The 26,056-nt window shown below is 45.4% G+C and overlaps 1 protein-coding gene across 4 annotated transcripts in view; it reads right to left on the bottom strand.

The window, feature by feature from the left end:
* Positions 1 to 7,653: 7,653 nt before the first annotated feature.
* The window catches only part of LOC135386075 (homeobox protein abdominal-B-like), a 53,624-nt gene continuing 35,221 nt past the window's right edge, over positions 7,654 to 26,056 (bottom strand). For 3 of the 4 annotated variants that reach the window (XM_064615794.1, XM_064615795.1, XM_064615797.1), the window contains one exon: positions 7,654 to 12,752. In XM_064615794.1, coding sequence (XP_064471864.1) covers positions 12,433 to 12,752 — 320 coding nt within the window. In that variant the 3' untranslated portion in view covers positions 7,654 to 12,432. The remainder of the gene's footprint in view (positions 12,753 to 26,056) is intronic. The other variant, XM_064615796.1, reaches the window with a different exon arrangement.

Genomic DNA, 26,056 nt, shown 5'->3' on the forward strand with positions numbered 1-26,056 from the left:
CTCTCATTCTCATTGTTCGCGCAGAATAAAAAAATTTCGGGCGCTTAAAGCCATTTTCCGACGTACAGCTCGAAGCAAATTGAACTGGAACACCGCTTCGACTGGCGGAGCGGGAAGACAGCCAACCTAGTGGCGCTTAGGAGAAATAAACGGAAAGAGTGTTTCGCCTGTCCTACTTGTGCTGCGGGAGTGCCCGCCGTGCCATGAGCTGTAGACTCTGCATTGCCCTCAGCTGTAGTTATCATCGTGACGTTTGCTTGGGTTTGCAGAGATTACGTGAGGGTGTATGCTGTCCGAAATCGCACGGATGTGACGCCGTTACCTCATTGATACGCGCGAATGTGGTCCAACGAGATCGAGAGGGTAATAGATAGATTAACCGGCAGCCATATTTGAAGTCACCCTGGATGGCGTCATGTTGACTTCACCTTGCCTCGTTTACAAATAGTGGACATTAGGGACTTACTTATGCGGTGAGCGTCTTTGCACGCGTGCGCTTCGAAATTGCGTGGCATTTATTGGTTCCTTAATGCCGCCAACAATTTTTCCCAAGCTTACGAAGGAGATGCTATGACAGTCACATAACCAAACAGTGTGATTGCGAGATGTATGAATAGGACCACCAGCGAAATCACTGGGGCCGGAAGATAGTGGAATTTGGAACGCCGTGTGTCAGCACCCCGTCTTTGGCGCTGTCTGATAAGAAACCGGCTTTATAGCGAATTCAGCTGATTGTTTTCGTGCAGAAAAAGTTGCACTGGCGCGAGCGTGCATGTCCCACGGCCGCTTCAACCCAACTTCCGTTACGCACTCGCGTTTCATTGGTCCTTCGGTTCGCTCTTCGTTCGTTTTTGCCTTGACACCATCACCACCACCACCACCCTTTGCCTTGACAGAAGGAGGGCGAGAGAGAAAGGAGAGTGTCGCCTACTGGCATCAAAGATTGGAGCCTCGCCAAAGCGGTTGCGCACTCTATTCCCTCTCTGACTCGTTGATGTGGTCGCGTTCGCTGAGTGGGGCATTTTCAGTATTGTGATGAAACAAATGAGGGTGCACGGAGTCTAGTGAAAAATTTATTGAATATGCTGTCCACCTTCGTGTGTACCAATGAGATAATAGTATCGCTTCTGTGCGATATCGGTCAGCATACACCTTTACATAATCGCCTCAAACTCAAACTAACGTCGCGATGATAACCACAGTTGAGGGCAATGCCGAGTCAACAGCTCATGGCAAGGTGGACACCACTGCAGCACAAGTGGGACAGTCGAAACATTCAGTCCCTTTCGTTCTCCTAAGCGCCGCCATGGTCAAAGCGCCGTTCCAGTTAACTCTGCTTTGAGGTGTACAAGACAAGATGCATGATTTTTTTTTCAGCCCTTCTGCCTAATATAAGTCTCATCACGCAGGAATCACTTTGATTATTAAGAATGATGATGATGAGGATTTGGGTGGCGCAACAACAACGGAGGTCATAGGGTTGTCAGTGGCTTTCGCCGACAAATCCACCAGACGTAATGACGACGCCAAACGAGAAGCCAATTGGTTTCTTAGTAATAACGGAATTGGAGTAGATAGTTCACTTATGCCAGCCTATATATAGTGTGGCGACGCGCCACAGGATAGGACTGCGGATAATTTCGATCACTTGGTGTTCTTTCGACTTGCGCCGGAAATCTCCGACAATTTCTAGCTGAGGAGCGTGTTTTAATTGATTACGTTATTAAAACATGTTAAAGCTGATCCACATGAAAATGTCATTTACATTACTTTTATATTTCAAGTGCAGTTTCAACCTGTATGCAACGTTTAATGTCTTAAACCAGTATGGAATCTATTTCACTTCAGTCAGATGGGCATTATCAGTATCACGGCGTTTAATGTCTCTAAAAATTGGCATTCGGAACAGTTTTCGTAAATCATCGCATCAAAGATCAGAATGGCATTAGACGATAATGTCACTTCTCGTGCCCATACGGCACGGGTATTACACTAAATCTCGAGGCACAATAAAGTCTTCGTGTTTTAAAGTGTACACGCAATCATAATATATATGGTGGTCTGGTTGTTACACAGCTCCTTACCTGCCTGATATGTGGGCACTCTCCTCAAGGGGATCATCCGTCTTGGGCCGATTTAATAGGGAACTGTGCCTTCGAGCACCTGAGGAGAACCAAGTGAAAACAGCCAGATAGCTAGAATCTGAACTCGGGTCACCTCCATACCAAGCTCAGACGCCTCTTTCAAATTGAGAGGTGGCGCTAGGCATGCTGGGACTTTGAACTTCCGGTCCGAAATTTTAGTTTCACTCAATTGGAGCAAAGCAAAAGTTTATAAAATCTGGCTTGAACGGCAACAAAGATGAGTTCGCCTGGGAATGCCTGCTCCCCAAACAAGTAACTTACTTTGACAAATACCTTGCACGCACTTTCCTTATGGCAAAGTTTACTCTTCGTCACACTTCATGCATATTTCGGATCCGTTTGGCGGGCAGTCTCAAATCGCTGTCTTTTGCTGGGCGAAGTTTTTCGTTACAACGCGGTCAATTTGACGTTTCAGATAACAAAGACAACAAGCAGCATTTCACATATGGCACAACAGAATGTACAGGCAGCATTTTACGCAGCAATCTTCCGCACTCTGCATGAGGATCATACGCATGTAGTCGTTTCCTCTTAGTTTGAGACGAAGTTGTGACTTTAATCAAATTCTTTTCACAGTATGAGTTTATAATGTTATCCATAGCCACGCACAATTCAACATAGTAAGTACACAGCACGGCATTTGGTGGCAAGTGGCTACACCCCTTAGTTCAATTTTCTTTTACGCTGATGACATTTTTCCAAAGGCGCAGGATAGACCAGTTCCGCTGGGCCAGGTGGCGCGAGTGAGCAGCAACGTCAGCGCCCCAAATTATGCAACACCCGGTAGTTTAGCAGACGACGCGGGACTTTCAAATACACGGTCTCGAGTCGTTCGCACTTTTGAAGAAGCACCGCTTTTTCTGTGTATTTCTTACATGTTTTGTACCTTTCATTGGCACCATACCGTTTGAAACACCATGCAAAACCCGCTAATGAAACGACCGACTCTTGGGACCCGTGGCCGTTTGGGCCCGAAATGGCGCTGTGCAAACTTCACTGCAACAGCCCTATACATTATACATTTTACGCCATTTTTCCACAGAATTAGTGCGGTTAAGCGCTGAAAATTCGCCCATTTTTGCGTTGGAAACACACTGACGCCTATGCTACTCCAGCAGGACTGCGAACCGGAAGCGTAAATCCACGTGACATTGCAACTTCCTTTACGTCGTCTTGACAGGAAGTTGCAAACCATCCATTCATTCGAATGCTACACTGACTTGACAGGCAGAAGGGACAATCGTGACAAAAGTCGCAAAATGCGTACCTTCCTTCGCGTGGCATACAACGATCGCCTTCCACACCGAGACACAGGTTCGAGTCCCGGCACCGGATGTGCTGTCTGAGGTTTTCCCTGTGGACTTCCCGGCAGACTTTCCAGGCGAATGTCTGTACAGTTCCCCTTGAAGGAGACCCGGGACGCATCCTAACCCCATATCCCCCTCTCCATGCTGCTGTCCTCTCTCCATCTGTTCACGGCTGCACGCCGCTCAGTTGATTCACGGACACGGAATAAGAAAAAAAAATAGAAGCCCGGTGTTTGCGAGGCATAAGTTGTAGAAAACACAACTGAGAAGAACAGAAATGATATTTGAAAGAAGAAAAAAAAAAGAAACAGAAAATATCGCGTTTCACCAGCACAAAGCACCTCTCAGTATAGCCTATCTGGTCACTAGATTTTTCACTCTCGATGAGTATCTTGGCAATAGCTATTCCAGCTTTGGAGCGCCTTTCGCACTTTTTAGCTCATGTATGATATATTAAGGTGTGAATGTTCTTCAAAGTTTACATTAGCAGCTATATGCACTTCTGCTAACTATTCAACCCTGCTGAATCTTTTTTATTGACGACCTTACAGACTCGTATGCACAGTGCAAGATACATAGTAGGCCGATCCGGACACAAATCGAGCGCACTCCATCATACCTGGGTAGTAATATCATTAATGTAATGAAATGACAGTAATGAATTACGTTTTCTGGTAACTTGTAATGTAATGCATTACTTTCGACATATTTCGACATTCGGCAGCAACTTTGATGAAATTACTCATTACTTTTTACAAAAGTATCGAGTGTGTGTTCTGTGCTGGCACTTAGCAGAAGAAAGTTGGCGACAGGCGAGTGAAAATAATTCCAACGCACACTATGAACGGTGACGTGAGCAACGTGACTATGAACGGTCAGATTGGGCTCTGGAGGCTAACCAACACGAAGTCATAGGGGTTCTCCTGTCTTGATGCCTTTCCCATCATCAAAGCTATGTTCATTGACTACAACACCGCGTTGCCATCGTCTGCATCGGTCGAGAGAGTCTTCAGCACGGCCAAAGACACGTTCAGTCATAAGAGGGGCAGCCTAACCGACGGCCACTTCGAAAGTCAGTTACAACAACCACAACTTTATTGTGAGATGACGAATGGGGAGCTTCATCGCCAGGGGCGATGCTCTACCCCATTGCTGGTGGTGATGAAATAATGAGCCCCTTCACAATAAAGGTCAAAATCCTGTGGTATCCAGAAAGGTGAAGAGAGCTTTGAGGCTTCTTCTACGCTGCAACAAGAGCTTTTTGCAATAAGAGAGTGACAATCCTTGTGACGCACCGAATAAAATATATATTGTTGTTACAACATAGTGTTGTCTGACAATGAAATTCCACATCCTCAATATCGTTACGATTAAGCTCGCACTAATGACTTTCTAATGTCATTACTTTTCAATTGCAGTAATGAGTAATGTAATTTAACTGAATTCTAACTGGAGTAATGTGATTTAATTACATTTCAGACGTAATTTTCCCAGGTATGCAATCCATACAGCAGAGATGCTCTCTATCACCCGCCTCCCCCATTCCCCACGTCATCCCAACACCATCCCAAACGCTTAACCTTACAACACTCCCGAAATATTTCGTGTACTATGACTCATAATGACTCTGAGTACACAGGAGAGCCTGCTGGTAGGGGTGTCCCTAACCCTACGAAATTAGGAACGCAGTGTTCGGACTGTACTATTCTTGTTGGCGAACCCTTTCTACGAATGTAGGAACGCAGTCCACCAATAAGAAATAATATTCAACAACGCAACGAACGCAATACAACAAGACGTGCGCTGAAAGGATGTGAAACTTACCTGAAACACTGCAGTGATCTTCAGTATAAGCTTCGTTAAGGTGTTGCACAACAGAACAATCAATTCCACAGCTCTGCACAGCACAATCATGTCAAGTGTAGCCAACGCACCCTTAAAGTCACCTGTCACACTCTTGCAAATGCACGACACCAATGATCTCACCTATATAGAACAGGCGTGGCCCTGTCCTGAGTGGGCATCAACGTTCGACATAGAGATGCCCGGCGGTGCCAAAGCATTCTCGAGTGGCCTTCCTGACACACATGCTTGTAAATTACGGGGCTCAAAAGAAAGGGGTATAGCCTACGAAGGCGGAAACCAGGCCGTCTTCCCCGGCAACCCGTTGCGGCAAAGAAATCTCGAGGCAGCGATCCCGCACTCCGCTCGTAAATTCAGCTGGCGGCTGCCGTTGGAAGGAAGATGCTGCTGCATGTCTCGGCTGCCAAGACCCGACGCCAAGGTACGTGTCCCGCACAGACACTCGACCCCCTACCAGACACGCAAAGGTCGGATACCGTCTCGTGATGAAATGAAAGAGTGATGGAAAAGCAAAAACTGTGGAATGAGGCGCCGCCACCCGCCTGACACCACGTGTCAGGTGTGATAAGAAATTGCTGATACGAGACAAAGCGCCGTGTCATCTCCAATAGAAAGAAAGTGGTAGCAACCGACAAACTTTGTAGCACTGAGAAGAATCCTGCTGCGCGTCACTGACGTTCGAGTCATCAGCCGTTCTCAGCTCTATATCGCCACGTCTTTAATAAATCATGCGCAATTTGTCGAACACATAAGACATGTTAGGAGAATGCACTGCGGGTGCGAAGAACAATGACCATTTCATGCTGCAGACATGAAAGTTCTCCTTGCAAGGCTGATGAATTTTCCGTCGTTTGTACATAGCTAACTTCATTGACATTTCTCTCGGTAAAGTAAAGGGGGTGCGCAGATAGGATAGACCCATGTCTGCACATGTGAAGTCACACTTTATCTGCACATACACCCCGCATCAGTAGCTAGATCATCATGATATTTTGAGAACCACATCTACCGATGAATTTACTACGTGAAGGTATCTAATTTATTGCTAGCAATTGAATTCGTAGTGCTAAAAACAGGGGAAAAAACATTGATCGCGTTATGCGGAAGACACGGCAGAGAGCATCAGAATACTGCGTTTCACTGCCCTTGATGTCTGTGTGACTAATGGTTTCTACAGCATGTGGTTTGGCAAGTGAACCTTTATAAGCCTATCACCTGTCATGCAATTTTACTAGGTGTCACGCACGCACGCTAGCGAGACTCTGTAGAACAGCATTGATTTGCTTAACGTTTACATTTGGCCAGGTTGGTATAACATGACACCTAAAATAGCTAACAAAAATCCAGTGCGGCCATAGATTCTGGTATGGACCTTTGTTCTTTCCTTTCTTTCTTTTCTTTCGCTTCTTTTTCTCTTTTTTTTAGCAATAGCAAGTTCAGATGCCATTTGGCTTACGTTTCCTCCATTTCTTTTCTCTTTGTTCTAAATATACCCCCCCCCCCCCCAAATGCCTGCGAATAGTTGTGAACACCGAAGGCGATTTCTTTTCCTTCTTCTTTGTAGTGGGTTTTATTTATCCTTCCCTTCCTTTTTTACTGCAGACCACTTTTCTGGAACTGAAGACTGCTCTAGATGGTTTTTGCAATAATTCGATTCTCTGTGCAACCGATCCCTATACATGGATAGTTCAGTGTGCAACATACTGCAGTATGATATGGATAGTTCAGCGACGCTTTGTCACGAGAAAACCCTCGTCCGCATGCATGACAGCAGCTGCTGCTATAGCACCGCGTCATCTACGGTGCAGCTCATGTTGATTGAATACGGCTAGAGCCACAGTTGCCTCGCGGCACTAACATGGAATTTAAAAAAAAGAATACAACTGGCTTCCACAGTAAAACGAAAACGACAATTCAGTTTTGTTGGCATGTGCAGAACGTGGATCCAAAGTTCAGGTGAAGGGAGAATATAGCTCGGAGAACCTCGTTTTCTGAGCCAATTTGTGTTTTCGGGAAAAGTTTTGGGTCTTTACCAACAGCAGGCTATACCCGCGTGGTGAAGGCGGATTTGTTTGCCTCACTCTGTGACCTTTTAGACACTCGTTCTGCTTTCCGTTTGTAAGTCAGTGCGCTACGCTGCCAATAAATGCACAATGAATTCGGATAACACAATAACTGCGCATAGAACCCTCAGCTGAGAATGCTGAAAATGCTGAAGAAAACGAAAGAGCAGCCGTGGTAATACTTCACGCACTGTCAGACTTACCAGTATGGGATCGCATGCAAACACTGCTGCAACTCACAACGAGCTGGACAAATAATTACCAATAAAGTTTTCGTAATTTGTCGACATTGTGTTTATTCAACGATGGATACGCACTTCAATATAAGTACATACACTCACACATCATGTACAAGACAGATTGGTATTTTTTTTCTCTCTCTCTCTCGTGAATAGCCGCTTCGCGCGCCTTTGACAAATCACGGCACATCAGACAAAGAACACTTACTAATGAGCAGGAAGATTCAATGGAGAGCAACTGCTCGTATCATACATGAAAAATGAGTGAATAATGATACTCTCAAAACTAATGCAAACTTCCACATGCCACTGTGCTACAGTCAAGCCACGTGGTTCGACCTTACAAGAGGAGTTGTCAATAGAACACAACGAATAGTCGACTATTCGATTCAAGACTCGCACACGCACAAGGTGGCTTCATGCGCGCATGGTCATTTTTAGTCCATGTCCTCCGAAATCACTTTCCCACGAGGACAAATCCTGACAGCCTTCGAGCCAAGCAGCCTTCGCAGACGCACAACCCCTTAGTGAAAGTCAGCTTTGTTGTGTGGCAAGGTAAGCACACGGCGCATATGTACATGCCATCGGGGGAAAATATTCCGATCCCCTGTGGAATAATAAATAATCGACGAACAATTCGGCGAAAAGAAAACAGGAACCTTCGTATGGCACAGTACAATAACGAACTTTCAGTTCAATTTCAGCAGCACACGTTTGATATCTTGAAATGTGACAACGATCACAAATGTATAGGCCCAGGCGTTGCGGACGCCGGACGGGCTTTGCTGATAAGGTTCCGGAGCGTGATATACAGCACGTAACAAATTGAACTTATCGGGTGTCATTGATTGTGGGTTTACGCTGCAATGAAAAAGGAGAAAATACATTGAAAATTAACTGCATTAAAAGACCAGGACAGACAACGCATTGGTCGTCATGCACGGTGACTGTTATTCTCATATAACTGTACCTGAAGTGAGGGAAGCCTTGCTGTATAAAAGCGAGGAATACTATGACCGTTGTACGTTACACATGAGTTCAACTTAGGAAAGCGAATTGAAAAAAAAAAAAAAGAAAAAACACATAACCTTCTTGCAGAGCCTCCAAACTAAATTTATGAAAATCAAATAGAATGTGCTTTTTCCATTGAATTCAATTCAATTCCATTGCAAAGAGAAAAGCATCTTCCTATTGTTAATTATTGTTGGATTTTAAGCATTTTGTTTGCAAAGCAACGCTATGAACGACAGCTCTTGACTTGATGGCTGGGTTACAACGCGAGACTCTATTCTCGTACCTGAAAAGTTTGCAGCCGTTATATATATCTCTCTCGTCCAAGTGAGGTGTGAACCTGAACGCTAACTTCCCATTCATGTGTATTTCCAAAGAAAAAATAAACATGAATTTCCAAAAATGAAAATATTGGAGCACGCCAAAGGGTATACACGAAAGGGCCGAATATGAGTACACGAGCCAAATCTGCACATTGTTCAGCAGCCAACAGATCAGCAACCAGCCGAATGGTTGCGTGAATATTTAAAGAAAACCAGCAACTAGCCGTTAAACTACCAAGAGTAGAGGAGCATTCTTATCTCTTTGCATATAATTGGTAATGAGACTTTCAATTTACACAATAGCTGCTCTCACGACGTCATCGAATGAAAGCTATCTAGAACGAGACAGCCTTGTCACATTTCAAGATGAATTAGCATGTATCCGTGGACACATCAGCATGCCCATGCAGACGTGAACATGAACGTTGGCCAGAATTTTCGTTATTATAGTCACTGACGAATCAATAAACCCAGGCCCAGTGAGATGCTGCCAGATAACAAAAAAAATATACTGCTGAGTGACAATGCAAGAAAAATATACATATGACATCGATGCACAATGATTCAGCAAACATCTGTACATGTTATTCATTCGTTCATCAGCACCTGGCTCCATTGGACCGCTCCAGAAGACAATTTTTGGCACCGTTCGCACATTGCTTTACAGCGATGCACCCACCAGATCGGCAGAAACACTGAGTCACACTTTACATTCGGTGAGTGGGTAAGTGAGACATGGAGAGGCATCCATAAGGTATGCACTGGGTTATTAAATTCCGAGTAAAAAAAAAAGGTATATTTTTGGTACGTGTGTGGCTTAGAAAGTAGATGCATAACTCACACAACTATCTCACGAGTGCTCAACCGAAATTCAGGTAGGGTATGGCACAAGAAAGCGAAAGCACCATAATCACAGACATACATCATAGCTACCGAAGCGAGCGTCATCATGCATCAACTTCGTTTAGCCTGCAGGTAACAAAATGGCTGCCCTGCACCTTGTTTGCTTCAGGAATTTCTTCTTTGTCAGTTACAACACTCAACACAAAAGGGGAGACTATGAATGTGATTTCATTTCCATGTGCTTAGGGAGCAGGAATAAGGGCAGGTACGAGTGGGAAACACCCGCGGACACTTCAGGTTAGCAAAGGTGTCGAGTGTGATATCGTTATCGGCTTATCACATTGGGAGACGACTACGGAGAGATACAGGGCAGTTCAAATTGCTGAAAATTTACCCCTGACACACGAACACGTTTGAACTATTTACCATTAGGGGTCCTTTACAGCTGCAAAGGATACCTTCGCGAAAGGGGTTCGTGCCAGTGTCACACGGCAAGAGCGAATTCTTTTTGATGTTTCGTTTGAAAAATATGCCCAAAGATGTTGCGCTAGATATTTCCATTAGAACCAACCTACACGCACGACATAGTAATAGTAAGCATAACAATACGACGAATGAATTCAAAACATGTACTGTAGCTGCAATATCTGCACGCAGACTTCGAGTACTTGAAAAATGAAAACACGGTATAACCTTCGTTCCAGATTATTGTCGTTGTATCGCCCTTCGTTCGAGGCTACGCCATACGCCTTTACAGATGAAAAGGAGATCGCCGATCTCAGCTTCCCAAAAGGACCGCTTCGTAAAAGGAGGTTCTACTTTGCCGTGTGTCACGTCACGCAACGCCTTTCAGTTAGCAGTCCCTATGCGTAAAGGAGTTCAAACGTGCCCGTGTGTCAAGGGGTATTAGACTAGAACTACTCCCTGTAGAGACGGCGTCTACTTTTCGTCTCCGGGGGGGGGGGGGGGACAAGTGGGGGGAAATTTGCGCCCCACCCTGTAATTTTTATTTTCTTTCTCTCTCCTGTTGCCCTAAAGAGGCTTCTTCTTGCCCAAAAGGTGTCTTTGGCGGCCCTTCTGAGGGGATCACGGCACGGGGATTCGTAGATCCCGGCACTGACTCCCTGTGAAGTCGTGAAATACCCACCTTGTGATGTGGGCAAGCATTGAGTCTTGTCCCATCCTACAGTTGGCAATAAAAATATCCTTCATCATATCCTAGCTATTACAATGCACCTCCTTGCATCACTAGCAGCCACCAATGACGGTTGCTTCGAAAATGTGCTTAATAAGTGCGTGCAGTGGCCGCACCCATCGTCCGCCCCAGGGCGACACGGTAGGCGGAGCGGCGAATGGTTCTACAGGCCACCCCTTTGCTCCCGTCATGAAATGCTCTCGGTCGACCCTGCCTTTTGCTTTTGGGGCTCAGCCCTTGTTTGGCATTGGGAGTCTTTACCTGCAAGACCCAATTTCAATTTCACGCACTGATTTGCAAAAAAAAGGTATATGTAAATAAAACGGAACGGGGAAACGAGAGAGTGGACCCCGCGAAATAATTTAAGGGGACGGGTGATCTTGAACAGACGGCGGCGTACCAGGGAAGGCAAGATAACGAACTGCCAGTTTTTTTAAGTTGTATCAACATATATATTTCATACAATCAAGCAATTTTCTATTTCTAATTAAGCTTGGGGCAAGCCTGAAGCATCTTAGCACATTTTATACTCTGAGAAGTTCGCTTACACGTGGTGAGTTTCAGCGGTTCGAAAAAAATATTCATAACAATTACCTGGGAATTAGATGTGATATTGTTGTATTGTCCTCAGCTCTGCATGCGTTCGTGCAAGCGCTGAATACTGCTGGTCGAAGCGTTCAATACCATAATGCCCGCGCTAAAAATGTTCGAGACATCGCCCAATAGTTTCATGGATTTAACCATCTACTCGCACGTCGTGTTCGCCATTACTCGAACAAAAGATACCCACAATTTGCTTACACAGAGTGTACGACAACAGGTGCTGTGACGAAGACCATATATGTTAGCGACAGTATTAAACGTAACCAAGAGAACAGACAGAGAACAGGTATTTATACATTGTAAATCACCGAGTCTCACGTCTTGATCATATAGGAAATACGATCCACTGGACTCGTGAGAATGAAGGTAAAGCTACTGTTGGCACGTTGTTCGAGCCCTTCTTTAAAGGTATACACATCGGGCTGCAACACACTTGAATGACATGGCGGGGTTGACACCGGTCCAGTTCACAGCGTGATTCCTTCTGACCAGAATGAAGAGGCCGCTAGCGATTTGGCAATACTTGACTCTTGGGCATCACTATAAGCGTTCTTTTTCGGCACACTGATATATCTACACATGAGGAACGATGAGACAAAGCAGCAGGAAGCCCCTCTGAATAAGGGAGAAGGGATGGAGGTAGTGGGTGAATGTAACGACTTACGAGGGATGGCTCGGCGGGAGGTGATGGCATCGGCGAGACAAGTCACTGTTCTCACGCGGTTCTTTTCATATGTACACAGTTGCAGTCAGCAACACAATTGTTGAAGCACACAGTGGTGTCCGATGCGGAGATCATGAGACGGAGCTTGAGGTTGCTCAGTGTATTATGGGTCGTCAACTACTTGGCCGCGACGACGGCGGCGTTAGCGGCGTTGTGCTCGGAGTTTTGACGCTGGCTGTTCTTCTTGCTCTTCATGCGGCGGTTCTGGAACCAAATCTTGACTTGTCGCTCGGTGAGGTTGAGGTTTCGCGCCAGCTCCCAGCGCTTCTGCTTGGACACGTACGCGTTGAAGAGAAACTCCTTCTCCAATTCCAAGGTCTGGAACTTGGAGTAAGGCTTACGCTTCTTGCGCACCGTCACGTTTCCCGTCCACTCCAGAGGGTTGGGCGTCAGGGCCTCGGACACAGGAACTGCGAGGGGGTACAGAAGATATGGATCTGGGTGAGATCCAAAAGGCAGGCACGTCAATTCACATATATACATGCTGCTGACACTCGCTTTCAACAATTCGTGTTACTAAACAGTGAATGAAAAGTTTGGTAATTCGTTTTTCCTTGCTTTCTTTTTTTTTTTTTTTTGCTCGGTTTTGTGTTTGAACGCTTGATTTTGAGCGCGAAGCAAAATATACTTTAAGATGTGACAAGACAGCTCCAGGTGACTTACAGTAAAACTCGCGTTCTTACGATGGTGAACTGACATATGCACATATTTATGTGACGCGCGCTATAGCGATACATAATCGCTATTTGGTATACGTTCCTACTGACGCAGCACAATGGGCGAGTGCATAGAGGTGGACGTGTAGATCAAGGTCGCTTGCCTTTCTTTCTTTTTCTTTTTGTGGGCCAATCTGGGAAACTAAGCACTACAGTGATAAGGCACCTGCCAACCGCCACCCATGTACTTGGATTTTCAGTACATTGTGCTGCTTAGGTGGTGCGCTTATCTGTATAAGTTACGTTTTCAGAAATAAAAATTAAGCAAAATAAGTAAGAAATATTTCAGTGACATTTACCCTTCGACATGTGTTTGAAAAACGATCAGGAAGTATAAAGTCTAAGACTAGAAAACACCCACATAGCTCCATCGCCACCATTTCCCCGATCGGTAAACCATTACTTCGCCGTGTACGAGTGAATAGAGAGTTTTAGCAGACCGTTGATAACCTGGCTTGCGTCGAACCGTCAGTCACTATCTGACGTCAGTATCTCGGTCAGTAGTAGTATCTCGGAGTCACGCGCGACTACGAGATACACACGATAACCTTATCAACGGTATACTAAAACTCACTAATGTCACATTCGGGAACTCCTTTCTACACTGGATTGTCGTAGCAACCTCATCAACGTCCTCAACGTCTTTATCGACAGAGGACTCACATCGCACCCGGACGGAGTGGAACCGTTTTCACACCTAACCGGCAGGCGGCGCGGCGGGGAGACAAAGCAGACGAAATGGCCGTTTGACGTAATGAGGGTGTTGGACCTGCCGTCCATCGACATACCGCGCAACGTCAACTCATGTGATTTCGTAATATACCAGAGAGACTTAACCTTCACATATTTTAGAGGCCATGTGTCACGTCCTTTGTGTCTCAGGTGGAGCCCCATGTCTGAGTCCTTCTGTGTCTTCCGTTCTCCTTTTTTTGCCCAAACTCAGACTTTAGTACAGTATCGAGTTCCTTTATGCTATTTTATCAGCTGCATTTCCATGTTCTTTTTTACTGCCATCGTTATTATCATCATCATCATCATCGTACCGCTGCAGTAAAGTGTAGTCAGCTACTCAATAATTACTCGCGGTGGTGGTTCTGCATACAGTTTCAGAACAGGTTCCGTAGAGTAAACTATTCAAGGGCTGCGAAAAATTCCCGAACCGATTCGCGGCCTTTTCTTTCCGTGTAATGCAAAATCGCAGAGTATACGGTACCGGTGTCGCCCTCTGCAGCGGTCACGGAGAAATACGTCGACCCCAAAGCGCACCGTTGGGACCATCTCTCTCTCTCCGAGCGAGAGGGAGAGACCCCTCTTTCCTTGCCTCAAGTCGTAAAAGCTGGGGGACAATAGCGAAAGGTTTCTCTGGGGAGCCACGTCACACGGATCTGGGGGCCAGGAAAGAAAAGTAGGCACGATTTTGGCCGCAGATGTCACGGCGAGTCTTCCTCCGCGATTTTTGTCCCGAGACACCCCGACGAGAGGATCGTAAATTTCCAGATTTTGCCTTCAAAAGTAGTACGGAAGTGGATCGGCCGAAAGTCAGACTTTTTTCCTGTTTTTGTCATTCACTCGAACTACAGGATGCGTAAACAATGTGCCAGACGCGGTCGGACCTTGGAAAAGGGACTTCGAGATGTTCGTTTCGTTGGCGACGGCTATATGCATGTGTTCGCAACAACAGATAGATTTCTCCAAGTCCTGTCTCTGTGATGTTTCCAATGGCTGCACGTTGACGTATACGTAGATGCCTCCGGGTCTGATGATGGGCGTCGGAAATCATGCGAGGGAATGAGTCGAAAACGATGGTACAAGTTGAACCGACTGGTTACATTTATTACGTGAAACTGACAAATAAAGAACGTCCGAGCAGTCTTAATTTTTCCCGCGACCCATGTCTCGGGTCTTTAAGGAAAATAAAATCAGGACGTATCCGAAAATATTTTCAACCCGTCACAGTTACAACCGCTCTTGCTCAAGATTTGGATTGCCCGAACACTGATTAGCGCAACTACGAACATTTTTTCTCCCCAAACGATTTACTCGTCTGCACATACAAGCAGATGACCGCGAAAACCCCTAAATTCCCAAGGTGACTTCAAACGGCTAGAAACGTAGGGATACGCTCAAAGGTACTAACGAGTGATTGACGGTCAATGGGTACACAAAGTGAAGGACATTGCAGAACCGCCGATGCAAACACACTGTTTCGCAAATGTCTCCCAAAAATTAGTGACCAATATGACAGACCAATGACGGACCGCCTTTCGTGCTCCACTGCGCCAGCCCCTTCCCAATGTTATCTATAGTTCCCGCTTATCAAATAGTTCAAATGGACAGACGCCATTGATGCCACAGACGCGAACAATGCCGTAGACGGGCAAAGGCATAAATCCACAATGGACAAACGTGATGTGATTAAGCAACGACACTTCAACCACAGAAGGGGTGACATGGAAAATTTTAGTGCATCGTACGCTGTCGCCTTTGTGTACGTAAGGGATAGCGTTAGTGGTTCTGCGCATGCGCAAGACACAAGCAGAGCTTTGCGCACTGCGCAGAACCACCACGATATCCTCTACGTACGCAAAGGGCGACAGCGTACGTTATATTAAAACTCACTAATACTTCAGGGCTTGGCTGTTGCTTTTTTTAAACCACAATTCTTTCTCTGCTGGCGCGAAGGTAATATATATATAAAGAAAGATGTATTCACTGTATACGTTCAAGATAACCGTTTAAGGCGGCTGCACACTTTATAGAATGCTGCCTACAAGAAAATCGGTACAGAGTTCAGTCAACACAAGCGATACACAAGTGAAGTATACGCGAAGCTGAAGTTTTCAGTATACGGACAGCACCATCGCTGATTCGTAAAGAAGTCTACCCTGACTTGTACGCGTGACTCGAAATAGGTAATTGGTTACTGTTACTATTACTGTAGTAACAAAAGTAATGTTTTACTGATACAAATTACTCGGCTAAAATTGTAATCAGGTAACGGCTAAAAATGTAACGCGTTACTTCGACCGTTACTTTCGGTAATTAGTTTCGGTAATAATAGGTCATATGGCTAATTGAGGTTCGTGAAATTACACATACATTGACCCTTTCTTGCTCTTTCTTTCTGAGATCGGAGTTCGTCGCCTTTGAACAGGATAGGAGCTGCATTTAAACAGCACATTGTGTTCGCCTCTCCATCTCACCATAAAAATTTCCGAAAAGCTGAAGCCATGGCGATAAATCAGGAAGCTAGTCGGCATGGCAGTGTCGAAGAGGAAGGACACGCAACTACGAGCTCAGTGTTAAAGCAGACTTGTGCCCGTTACTCCAAAAAAGTAACTGATTACCGTTACCGTTACTCGTCTAGCAAAAGTAATTGATTACCGTTACAAATTACTCGACTCCGAATATAATTGAGTAATGAGTATAAAAGTAACGATTTACTTTCAATTCTTGCAAAAATTTCCGCCCGAAAAAAAAAAAAAAGCTCAACTCACAAGTGATTGGGACAGCTGAAATAGCGCGAAAGACTCCCGCGTGAGAAGTAAGCAATAATATTTTTTTCCGCTTACTACAGTAGAATAGCCCAACAAAGACACAGGAAATTTGTCACAGAACATTGTTGTTTTGAGTCAGACTCTACTTCAAAAGTAATTGATTACTCCAAATTGTAATCGAATTACTTGAGAAATTACTGGTTCAAAAATGTAATTGATTACTCGGAAAATTAGTCAAAAAAGGAATTGACTACAAATAACGCAATTACTTGTAACGCGTTACGTACAAATCTGGTTCTGAGCAAGCTCTCTGTGCATCTCCTTCCAAGGAGTTGATTGACTCTTGAGGTGTTCACAATTGAAGCGCTCAGCAGCGCTACATTCTAACTTGGAAGTTCCAGGTGACTAACTAAGAAACTTGATCTGCTGTACAAACAGTGGGTTGTGGTAGGAAGAGGTTAAGGAAGAGGTGAAGTACTTGGGTTCTGGAATTACAGTGTCAGACACCGGGCGTTCCCCGTCAAATTCTTCCGTGACATTGATGCAGACAACAAGTTTTGAGCCTATATGTGTGTTTTGTGGGTTTTGCTGTTCGACTGTTTGCGTGTTGCGTGTATGCGCATTTTGTGACATCTCAGTGTGTGTGTACTTGTGTTCTGTCAGAATCACCACCACCACTAATCATCATCATCAGCATCATCGTCGCCATCATCCTCCTCATTTTCATTGGCACCATCATTACAGGAGTTTTCCACCAAAGTAACTGAGTGCAAGTGATGTGGAGTTGCGGGCCTTACACTAGTGAAGCCAAAATCTCCATTTTATTTTTTTCTTAAAACCACACCAAACCAACCAGGTTAAGTGTACCCAGGCAGTCAAAAGTCAGTCCCAGCAACGCAACCAGCCAATGTGTGATGTTAATAAATTTTCTTATGACACCTCTACATATTGTGGTGGAAAGCAAATCATATAGGAAAGGCTGTGATGGGGCCTGTGGGTTGGTTTCGCCTGTGAATTAAGCTTAGTCGAAAAGTAATAGATTATACAAAATGGTAATCAGATTACTTGAAAAATTACTTGCTCGCAAAACTAATAGATTATTCGCAAAATTACGCAAAACAAAAATTAAATGGTTACCTGTAACGCGTTACGTACAGGTCTGCACCCACCCCAAGTGTATTCACGTAGAGCATCGTGCATGGATGGTATCTGAGAACGCCAAGACGTCATAAAGTACAACCGCTTAACAGCGAGACGGGCATCAGATGTGATCACAACAAAAACAGACCATCACGGGCGCAATACCTGTCCTCATTACCATATCACTCACACCACGTGCAGCTCAAATTAAAAAGCAAATATATATATATATATATTTAATCGGAGGTGATATGTCCGTGCAAACGACCTTTGAAGTTCCTTATCGAAACCAGTATGGGCGGAATCCGCGCATGACCGACCGACCGATGTCGCAGACCAGAACGAAATTGCCGCACACACACAGCCAGTTCTGCTCCGCCAGCGCGGCAACTTGCGTTCTGTACACAGTTGGCAATTGACGAGCCTGATCGAAATCTATTGATACAACGCCGAGACCTGCCGAAGCACTCAGACCCGGTCACCGCAACGGCTGGCTTCTTCCTCGGGGACCCTTTCGTCATTTGTATTCGCGGGGCGACGTCTTATCAGTGCCAGGTCTGCGACCGATGCGTTCCTTTCGGAAAAGGAAGTGCCAAAATATCATATAGTTCCACGGGGTTTTGTCATGTCCATTAATATAGGGGAAGGGGGGAAGGGGGGTGACCTTGCCTCCGGTAAAGATGTCCGTACACGTCGTAGCCAGAATCATGCGAGAAAGAAAAAAGAAGAAAGAAATTACGTGCACCGTTATCTTGCCAATCGATCTGGCGATTTCATCTTGGCGCTCTCGAAGAAGTATCGCTCGTTTTTTTTGGCTGACACATTCTAGCATTTCAACACCTCATTCGTTTTTCCGGGTTCTCCGAGTGAACCTTGAAGAGAACTTTGGCAAGCGCACTGCACTGCGAGACAATTTTAGTCGCGTTCGCGCGACGCTGTACTTATACAACAAAGATAGGGACACATTGAGCAGGAAGTTCTAGAAGACACAATACCCATACTATTTTTACCTTCAATCCAATCCGACGAAACAGAGCGAACTTATTCAAACTTTAAAAACCAAAAAAGAAAACAAAAAAACAAGGACTTCGTTCTCCTATCCTCTCACTGCCAGTGTAGGGGAAGAGATCTTAAATCCTTCTGAAATGATCGTTGCGCAATCTCCCGTACAACTCCGAAAGAGAGATAAATCGGACGGAGACACCGCACTCTCCCATATCCCCGCTGTTCTATCGATCCGAAACAGTCCTACTTCTTCCTCCCCCCTCCCCTCTCGGAACATGGCTCTATACGATACAGGGCTCTGGCACCGTATACAGCTGACTTAGATTTCCCCGTTATAAACGTACACGCAGAAAGAAACCCTTCGGACTAACACTAAAAAACGAAAGAAATAAAGGCGCGGGCCCTATGGGATCGACTCTTCTGGAGATCTGCTCGACTGGAATTTCGAAAGATTTCAGGTCAAGCGTGCAGAGCTCGGTCCTGCGCAAAAGAATATACACATTGAGAAGAAAGAAACGAAAAGGAAACGGAGCGAAGACCGCGTATATATAGGAATGTGAAACTCGGTTTGTCTCGGCTTTAAAGTACATCCGTGTGGGAAGGGATTGGAGAAGGCGAGAGAGGAGGAGGTGGAGCACCCATTTGACAGTCCCATCGCGATGATGTATGGCCTACCTCGATGCGCATCGAATTTGGAGGAAGGCTGACGGGGTGGGCCACTCGCCACATTTCATCTCCCAGTGTGGTCGGACCCAAGCTCTGTTATACGCCGCAGATGCTCGTGTACGAGAAGCACGAATAATTTGCTCGCCAGAAGGCGAATTTGCGTCTGAATATTCCATATGCTGTGTCTCTTATCTTTTAAGCGAGCTTTGAACATGAAATTTTGTGCGCAGTCTACTATTACAATTATTATTCGTTGACTGACGAGCGGATTGAGAGCGTAGCAACGTTTGTTTATTCGTTTAACAATTTATGATATTATTTAAAATGTAATATCATATTATTATTTTAAAAAGTATATATGAAAAGGCTTATCTCGCAAAATATTTTCCTGTACCTCTAATATTGGATTTTGTCTCAGAATCGTACTTTCCAGCTGCATTGTATCCGAAAATCAAAATGTCACTCCATAGTAATTTGTACTACAATTTCTTAGCTGTAACATGCACGTGCTTAACTAGTGCAGAAATCGGTTACCTATGGCAACAAGGCCCTCTACGCGCTTGGACCTTCACTGCTGAGGCAACCTATTCAATTTGCCTTCGTACACCTTCAGCACGCACGAAACGATCACAGAAATAATCACAATGACATATCTCGTCATACCATCCTGTCACTGCTTTCACATGCGCCAGTATGACAGGCACCGCTCAGCCCTGCCTCCGAAATGTAGCTCTGCGCACATTATCCAGGTTTCGGAAACCACAATGTGTCAGAGTAGTCCAACAACCATTCCAAAGGGGGCGGAGGGGGGTAAAGTCGTACGCGGCCGGAAAGGTGGACGATGCTTTGAGTTGCACGACGTTATGAGCGTGGACGTGCGACAGATTCAGCGCCTATCTCCAAACGGGCGGCGTTTATGCGTGTCAGTGAAGGCTTATTTTATCGAGAGTCGCGTTTTATGCCCATTAGCGAGGCTGTAAAAAGGACGTTAAATTGTCGCGCTGATGGCTGCGTAGAACGGAAGAGTCCGTGTATGCCATTCCCCCTTTCACAGACGACACTCCTGAAGACATACGTTGAGAAACGCCTTGTCAAACTTTCACGAGCATCAAGAGCGAATAATTTTTTTTAAGCACGTCGTCACATACTTACGAAGACATTTTGAATGACGACTACAATTTATGAGGTCTCCACAACGAGCCACTACCAGTGGGAAAACCGCAAGCGAACAGCTGATATACGCTGCGCGTTTAAGTGAAAAATAGGCGACTGCTTTACACTTCTCTTGATCCGCTTTGAGTAGTGATACACGAGAACGGCCCAGGGAGGGTGGATTCCTTGAACATCTAAAAATATTTTCAAGGTATACCTATACTTCTTCCGTCCTCTGACGGAAGTTGTCACCAGCGCTTCGCCTTTACCTTTTCCCGTACTCAATATTGTGGTTGAATTGATCCATAATACGAGCTCGTCCAGTGACGTTTTCGAGTTTTCCCTCTCCGTTCAGTACGTACGGTAACCACCTAGCCGAACGTTCTGACCGAACTGACTTCTTCCGACTTTCTGAGCTGAACATTCTGAGATATAATGATACTTATGATTGTAGTGATAACGTTCATACTATTTCTTTTTAAATCATGTTATGATTTTAAATCCTAAATTGTGATTCAATTCCGCGGTGGTGGTGTGGTATTCTCGAACGGTCTACCTGCCGGACGGCACGTTGCATGTTGCACGGGGGAAGGGAGGGGGGACCGTGTGTCCTGGGCTGACTTCAGGGAACTGTGCAGACATTCGTCTCAAAGCCCGAATGAGGAAAACCCAGATGAAACACCTACACAGCACAGCCGACGTCCGGATTCGAACCCAGGTCAACTCCGCGGCGCTTCAGAAAATGCGCGACCGGTATTCCTGTGGTAAGCCCTTCCGGCAATGATAAAACAAGAGTTGAACACCATGCCCATTGAATGCGGCCCAAGATACCGGGTCACGCCGAGCAGAAACGATGCATGTTCTCTTATGCGCACACCTCAGCGAAGCAAAACCAAAATGCATCTCTTATCCTCAAGTCATCTTCCGTTTACAACGCCGTTACAACATCTTGGCCAAGTGTTTCCCAAGCACTCTTTCGCGTTAAAAGAATCACACGAAGCGTTATACGACATCGCCGCTGCCTATCTGTGTTTACCGCCGACATTCTTGCAGCCGTGTTTACGCTGCAAGCGTCAAAGGGTCCGACGAAGAAGAAGAAAAAAAATGGGGAAAGCGTGCACGCGCGCCGTCTCAAATAAACACCTTTGGACGTTCGTATGCAGCAGCACTGAATGGTGGTGGCCTTAGCAGACGAGGAAGCTGCTCCTATTTATAGCATAGGTCCATCCGGCAGTGACGGGTGGGCCCCGTGGAAACTGCAAAACCCGCCCCCGCCTCCCCTTTTGGATGTGATGCGCATGTGGAAGATCAACACAACACATAACGCTCTTTCATACAAGGCCTTGGGAACCAAAAGCGTTAGCTCTCACTTTTCTAAGGTCAAGTATATCGTGGTCAGAATGTTTTATTTTCTTTTATTTATTTTTTTTTTGTTGTTGAACAAAATTAGCCCGCTGTCACGCTTTGGCAGAAATTAACTGTTTCGTTTCCCTGCTCACGAGGACAATTGAACCTCTGTATGCAATAAGGGGATAAGTCGATAAATCCCAAACTGAGAAAATTTCCCGTTTCTTACCCTCCTGTAGCAGGCCAATAAATTGCAATACGGTCCTAAATTTTCTTTGGCTGGTACACACTGGTATGTAGATGCCATTGCAGCCAAAATAGTAAAAAGGGGATAAGTCGACTCATCCCCTTGCATACAGAGGTTCAATTGGAACCTATTTCGCTGAATGCATCGAAGGGTCATTCATGGTGATAGTTCAAACTTCGAGAAGTAAAAGTATCCCATTTGTTTCGCCCAACTACTTCACGGATTTGTCGTGCAAAGCGTAAACACATAAAAGTATTTCATGCGCAGCAATATACGTTTTCTAGCAGCTCATTCACCCCTGGTAACCGCACTGTGTCACGCTTATCTTTCTGTCAGTGGACGATGCGGGGTACACGAAATGACATTAAACAAGTGCGATAGCCATTCGGAGCGGGTTATACTCGATTTTATAGCTCGTTATACTCGAAACTTCACCGGACTGCTTACTGTTTTCGGATCACCAATCGCAACAACGAGAGACGCATGCAGCCAAGCATGACGACAGGATGGCCGTGCATGTTGCTGCCAGAGCCACCCTCCTGTATACGACCTGTACGGGACCTGTACACGACATTTGTCAGGACAATAACCACTGTGAAGATATGTCAAAAGACAGCACGAAAGAAGTTTTTCTTCGTTGTTCTCCGGTGGTATAGAGTTTCGAGCACTGGTAAATGTATAAATAGTATTTCCTTCCGATATCTAAACGCTCCTTAAAGTCTCTATGAAGATCCTAGCCCCTCAACGTCTTCAGTGTCCTAACTCCGAAACACTTCTTAAGAACGCTTAAAGAAATGCATACCCCGACTGCTGCGTTAACCATTATTGTCCGCGACCATATTGCGAAGTCGCAGTCTGCAGGACTGTACAGGACATTGTGTGTATATACGTATATAGGCGTCATGTATTGATAACAATAATTAAACGATGTCCTTCACACGTCCATATTTTTTTTCGCTCCCGTCGCCCATTGCTATGATCGTCTTCGTGACCCGTTTAATGTTTCTGCCGCATTTTCATATTTACTTTATACAGCAAACGAATGCGAACTACGTTTCATCGCGTAACCGACCAGCTCCTTCCCACCGGCTGTGCCATCTGAGGTTTTCCCTGGGTTTTCCGAAGACTTTCCAGACGAACGTCGACACAGTTCCCACCTGAAGTGGGCCCAGGACGCGTACTAACCCCTTGTCCCCCACTCCTTACTCTCCATCAGCCCACGTCTGTACGCCACTCTGTGGTGTCGCGCAGACGATAGCGCGCGAGTGTAGGAAGCACCATGGGAATCGCTATCAATAAAGGATTCTGGAATGGGATGTCTGGCTGAGCGGACACAACATTTTGGCGACACACTCATAGCAACAGTTGCTTCGCGGCGCAAACACGGAACAAAAAAAAAACACGCACGTATTGGTGCAACGGGTCATTTTCGTGCATGCAACACGTTGGTGCATAGAGTATTCTTGGCAAAGTGCGAGCGACAAGGTGCTCGGCTGAGAAGCTTTCTCCTAAATTAAACTGTCAAAGCGATGCACGAACGTCGGTGCTGCTTGACAGCAGCCGCTGCCGCCGCGCGGACGAAATGTGCCGTGCGCTACTGCTCTGCAACTCGCATAAAAAGTGTAGCCCGCGTCACGCAGCATTTGAAGCAGATCGCGCCGCCACATACCGATATATATACATACGTCTATGTATATACATATATATATATATATATATATATGCATGAAGCCGGATTGTATTACACCCTTCCTTTCGCTTGTTTCTTCCTTGCTGCGAACGCGACGCAGGCTGCGCGAAAAATGCTTCACGGACACAGCTGTGTGTCAAGGGAATCGAGACCACGCTGCGGTGAAGAATGGCGAAAAGACTCGCTTACAAAAAAATATGCAAGGGAAGCAAACCTTGATGTTCGTGTTCCTGTACTATCAATGACCTGTAGCACTTTTGAACTGCTGCACCGGTGTTAAAAGAAAAGAAACAAAAAAACTGCCGCGTACGGCCGCTAGAAGGCACTGTGGTCCGAGCTCATTCTTTCTCTTTGTTGTAACGGCGGTAACTGAATATTCCGCACAATAAAATATCCATGCATATCGCCGTGCAATGTTCAATTTCATTTTCCCAATAGCGTGTAAATAAAGAGCTTTCATCGCATCATTTCAGCCTGTGATCAGAGAGCTAATCGAGCTGACTGAGCTGGTCGTTGCTGTTCTTATTAGTGAACCAGCTCATATCCAGCTTTTGTATGTTTATTTCGTTTACCTTTATTTTGTGACAAAGGCTTTTACTTATTTCGTTATCGATATTTAACCACTGTTCACGAATTTAGCTGAAGTAAAGTAGGTGACTAACATACAGAATTATTGATTTTGACCTACGCGGTAAATCACACAAATTTCTATATAGGCAATTCATAAAGCTGACGTCGAATCCTTAAAGCGCACGATGTCATCTTATCTTCCTCGCCTTATGTCTATGCAGTAGACACCCAGAATTTATAGCATGACGAAATAGTATATTTAAAGCATCCATTCTCGTAACCTCCTTCGACGTGACCGGGAAAGCGAGCTGAATAACGCCTTATTTGCATCCCCTTGCAATATGCACGTTCTTCAAGCGCAGGTGCAAAATCGCGCTGCATCGAGCTCGTGAGAAATATTTCACGAATCGGATATTATATACGACTCGCCAGAAATACGCTTCAAGTTCACCTCGAGTACTTTTACGAGCAAAACAAGAGAAGAGTGCAGATGCCGATTCGTGGTCGCTCTTTGCTGAGTGAGGGCCAAACTATCGATCCAGTCCGAGCACTTTCAAGTCCATATTTTGCTCCCAGAAGGAATTGCGGCTCAATTCGCAACGCTGCCGACAGCCTGGTATAAATTAAAAAGCTGCGCCATAGCGGGTTCGCGTTGCCAGACAACATAATTTCTGTCCCGTTGTGTTTTCTTGCCTGTCACACAGGCGGGTTTTCTCGCTTCGTTTGTTTTGTCTTTCCGTTTCATTCGAACGCCCTCTTTGTTCTGTTCCTCCGGTAGGCTGCATTTGAGTCGATATTCGTGGCAGACATCTAAGCGCGTTGCCCGGCGACACAGCAGCGGGGAATATTTTTCTACCAATGTCCCTATACTTCAATGTAGGGAGTATAACTGCATAGCTATGTTTGTCGCGCAAAGAAAACGTGCACCTCGCAATATCCTGAGTGTACTGGTGAATAGCTAATGAATGCACATTGTCGATGCGTCTAGCGTGTTATTCACAGTTTGGAATATCGACGCACAGCATGTCAGTGACTTAGAAATAATAATTACTGGGCAGGCACGTGACGACACTTGAGTTACATGAACCGAATAACACGAACGAATTCGTTCATACTTTACACTCTCCTACTGTACTCGTGCACTGTCATTACACGGAAAGAGGGTCACAGCTCGTGCTTACAAACAGAAAATATAATTCTATAAAAACTTTCGCGCAAATGCTGGGGAAATTTAGTAACGTAATGATTCAAAATGTAAAGACAATGTCAAACAGAATGTCAACAGAAGCGCAGATTGGATTAAAACGACGGTTAAAATCATTTTAAAAAAAACAACGCAAAGCGAAAGAGAAGAGAGATAAAAAGAGAAACGACAGCGAGACGTGCCCTCCGGAGACCAGGTTTCAACTTTCAAAATCACCCTCGTGCCTGCACTTGCTGAGCTGATTAGAGCGACAGCGCGACTCGGGCGAAAAAAAAAAGGAAAATGAGGCTCCCTCGCAAATGTTCAGCAACAAAACTCCGGACAACACATTATGCCTTGGTACACGCAACGGCAGCGCAGCGCACGATCCCCGTCGGCAGACTAGGAAAAGCGCTTGTGGCGCGCAGGTTAGACAATGCAACGCTCGCTGTGTTGCAATCCCGCGTTAATATATGCGCTTGTTCGACGTGGGTGCGGCTCATTTGCTCAAAGTGAGTAAGGGAGGAA

This window comes from Ornithodoros turicata, chromosome 2 (genome assembly GCF_037126465.1).
Source record: "Ornithodoros turicata isolate Travis chromosome 2, ASM3712646v1, whole genome shotgun sequence".
Classification (NCBI taxonomy): Eukaryota; Metazoa; Arthropoda; class Arachnida; order Ixodida; family Argasidae; genus Ornithodoros; species Ornithodoros turicata.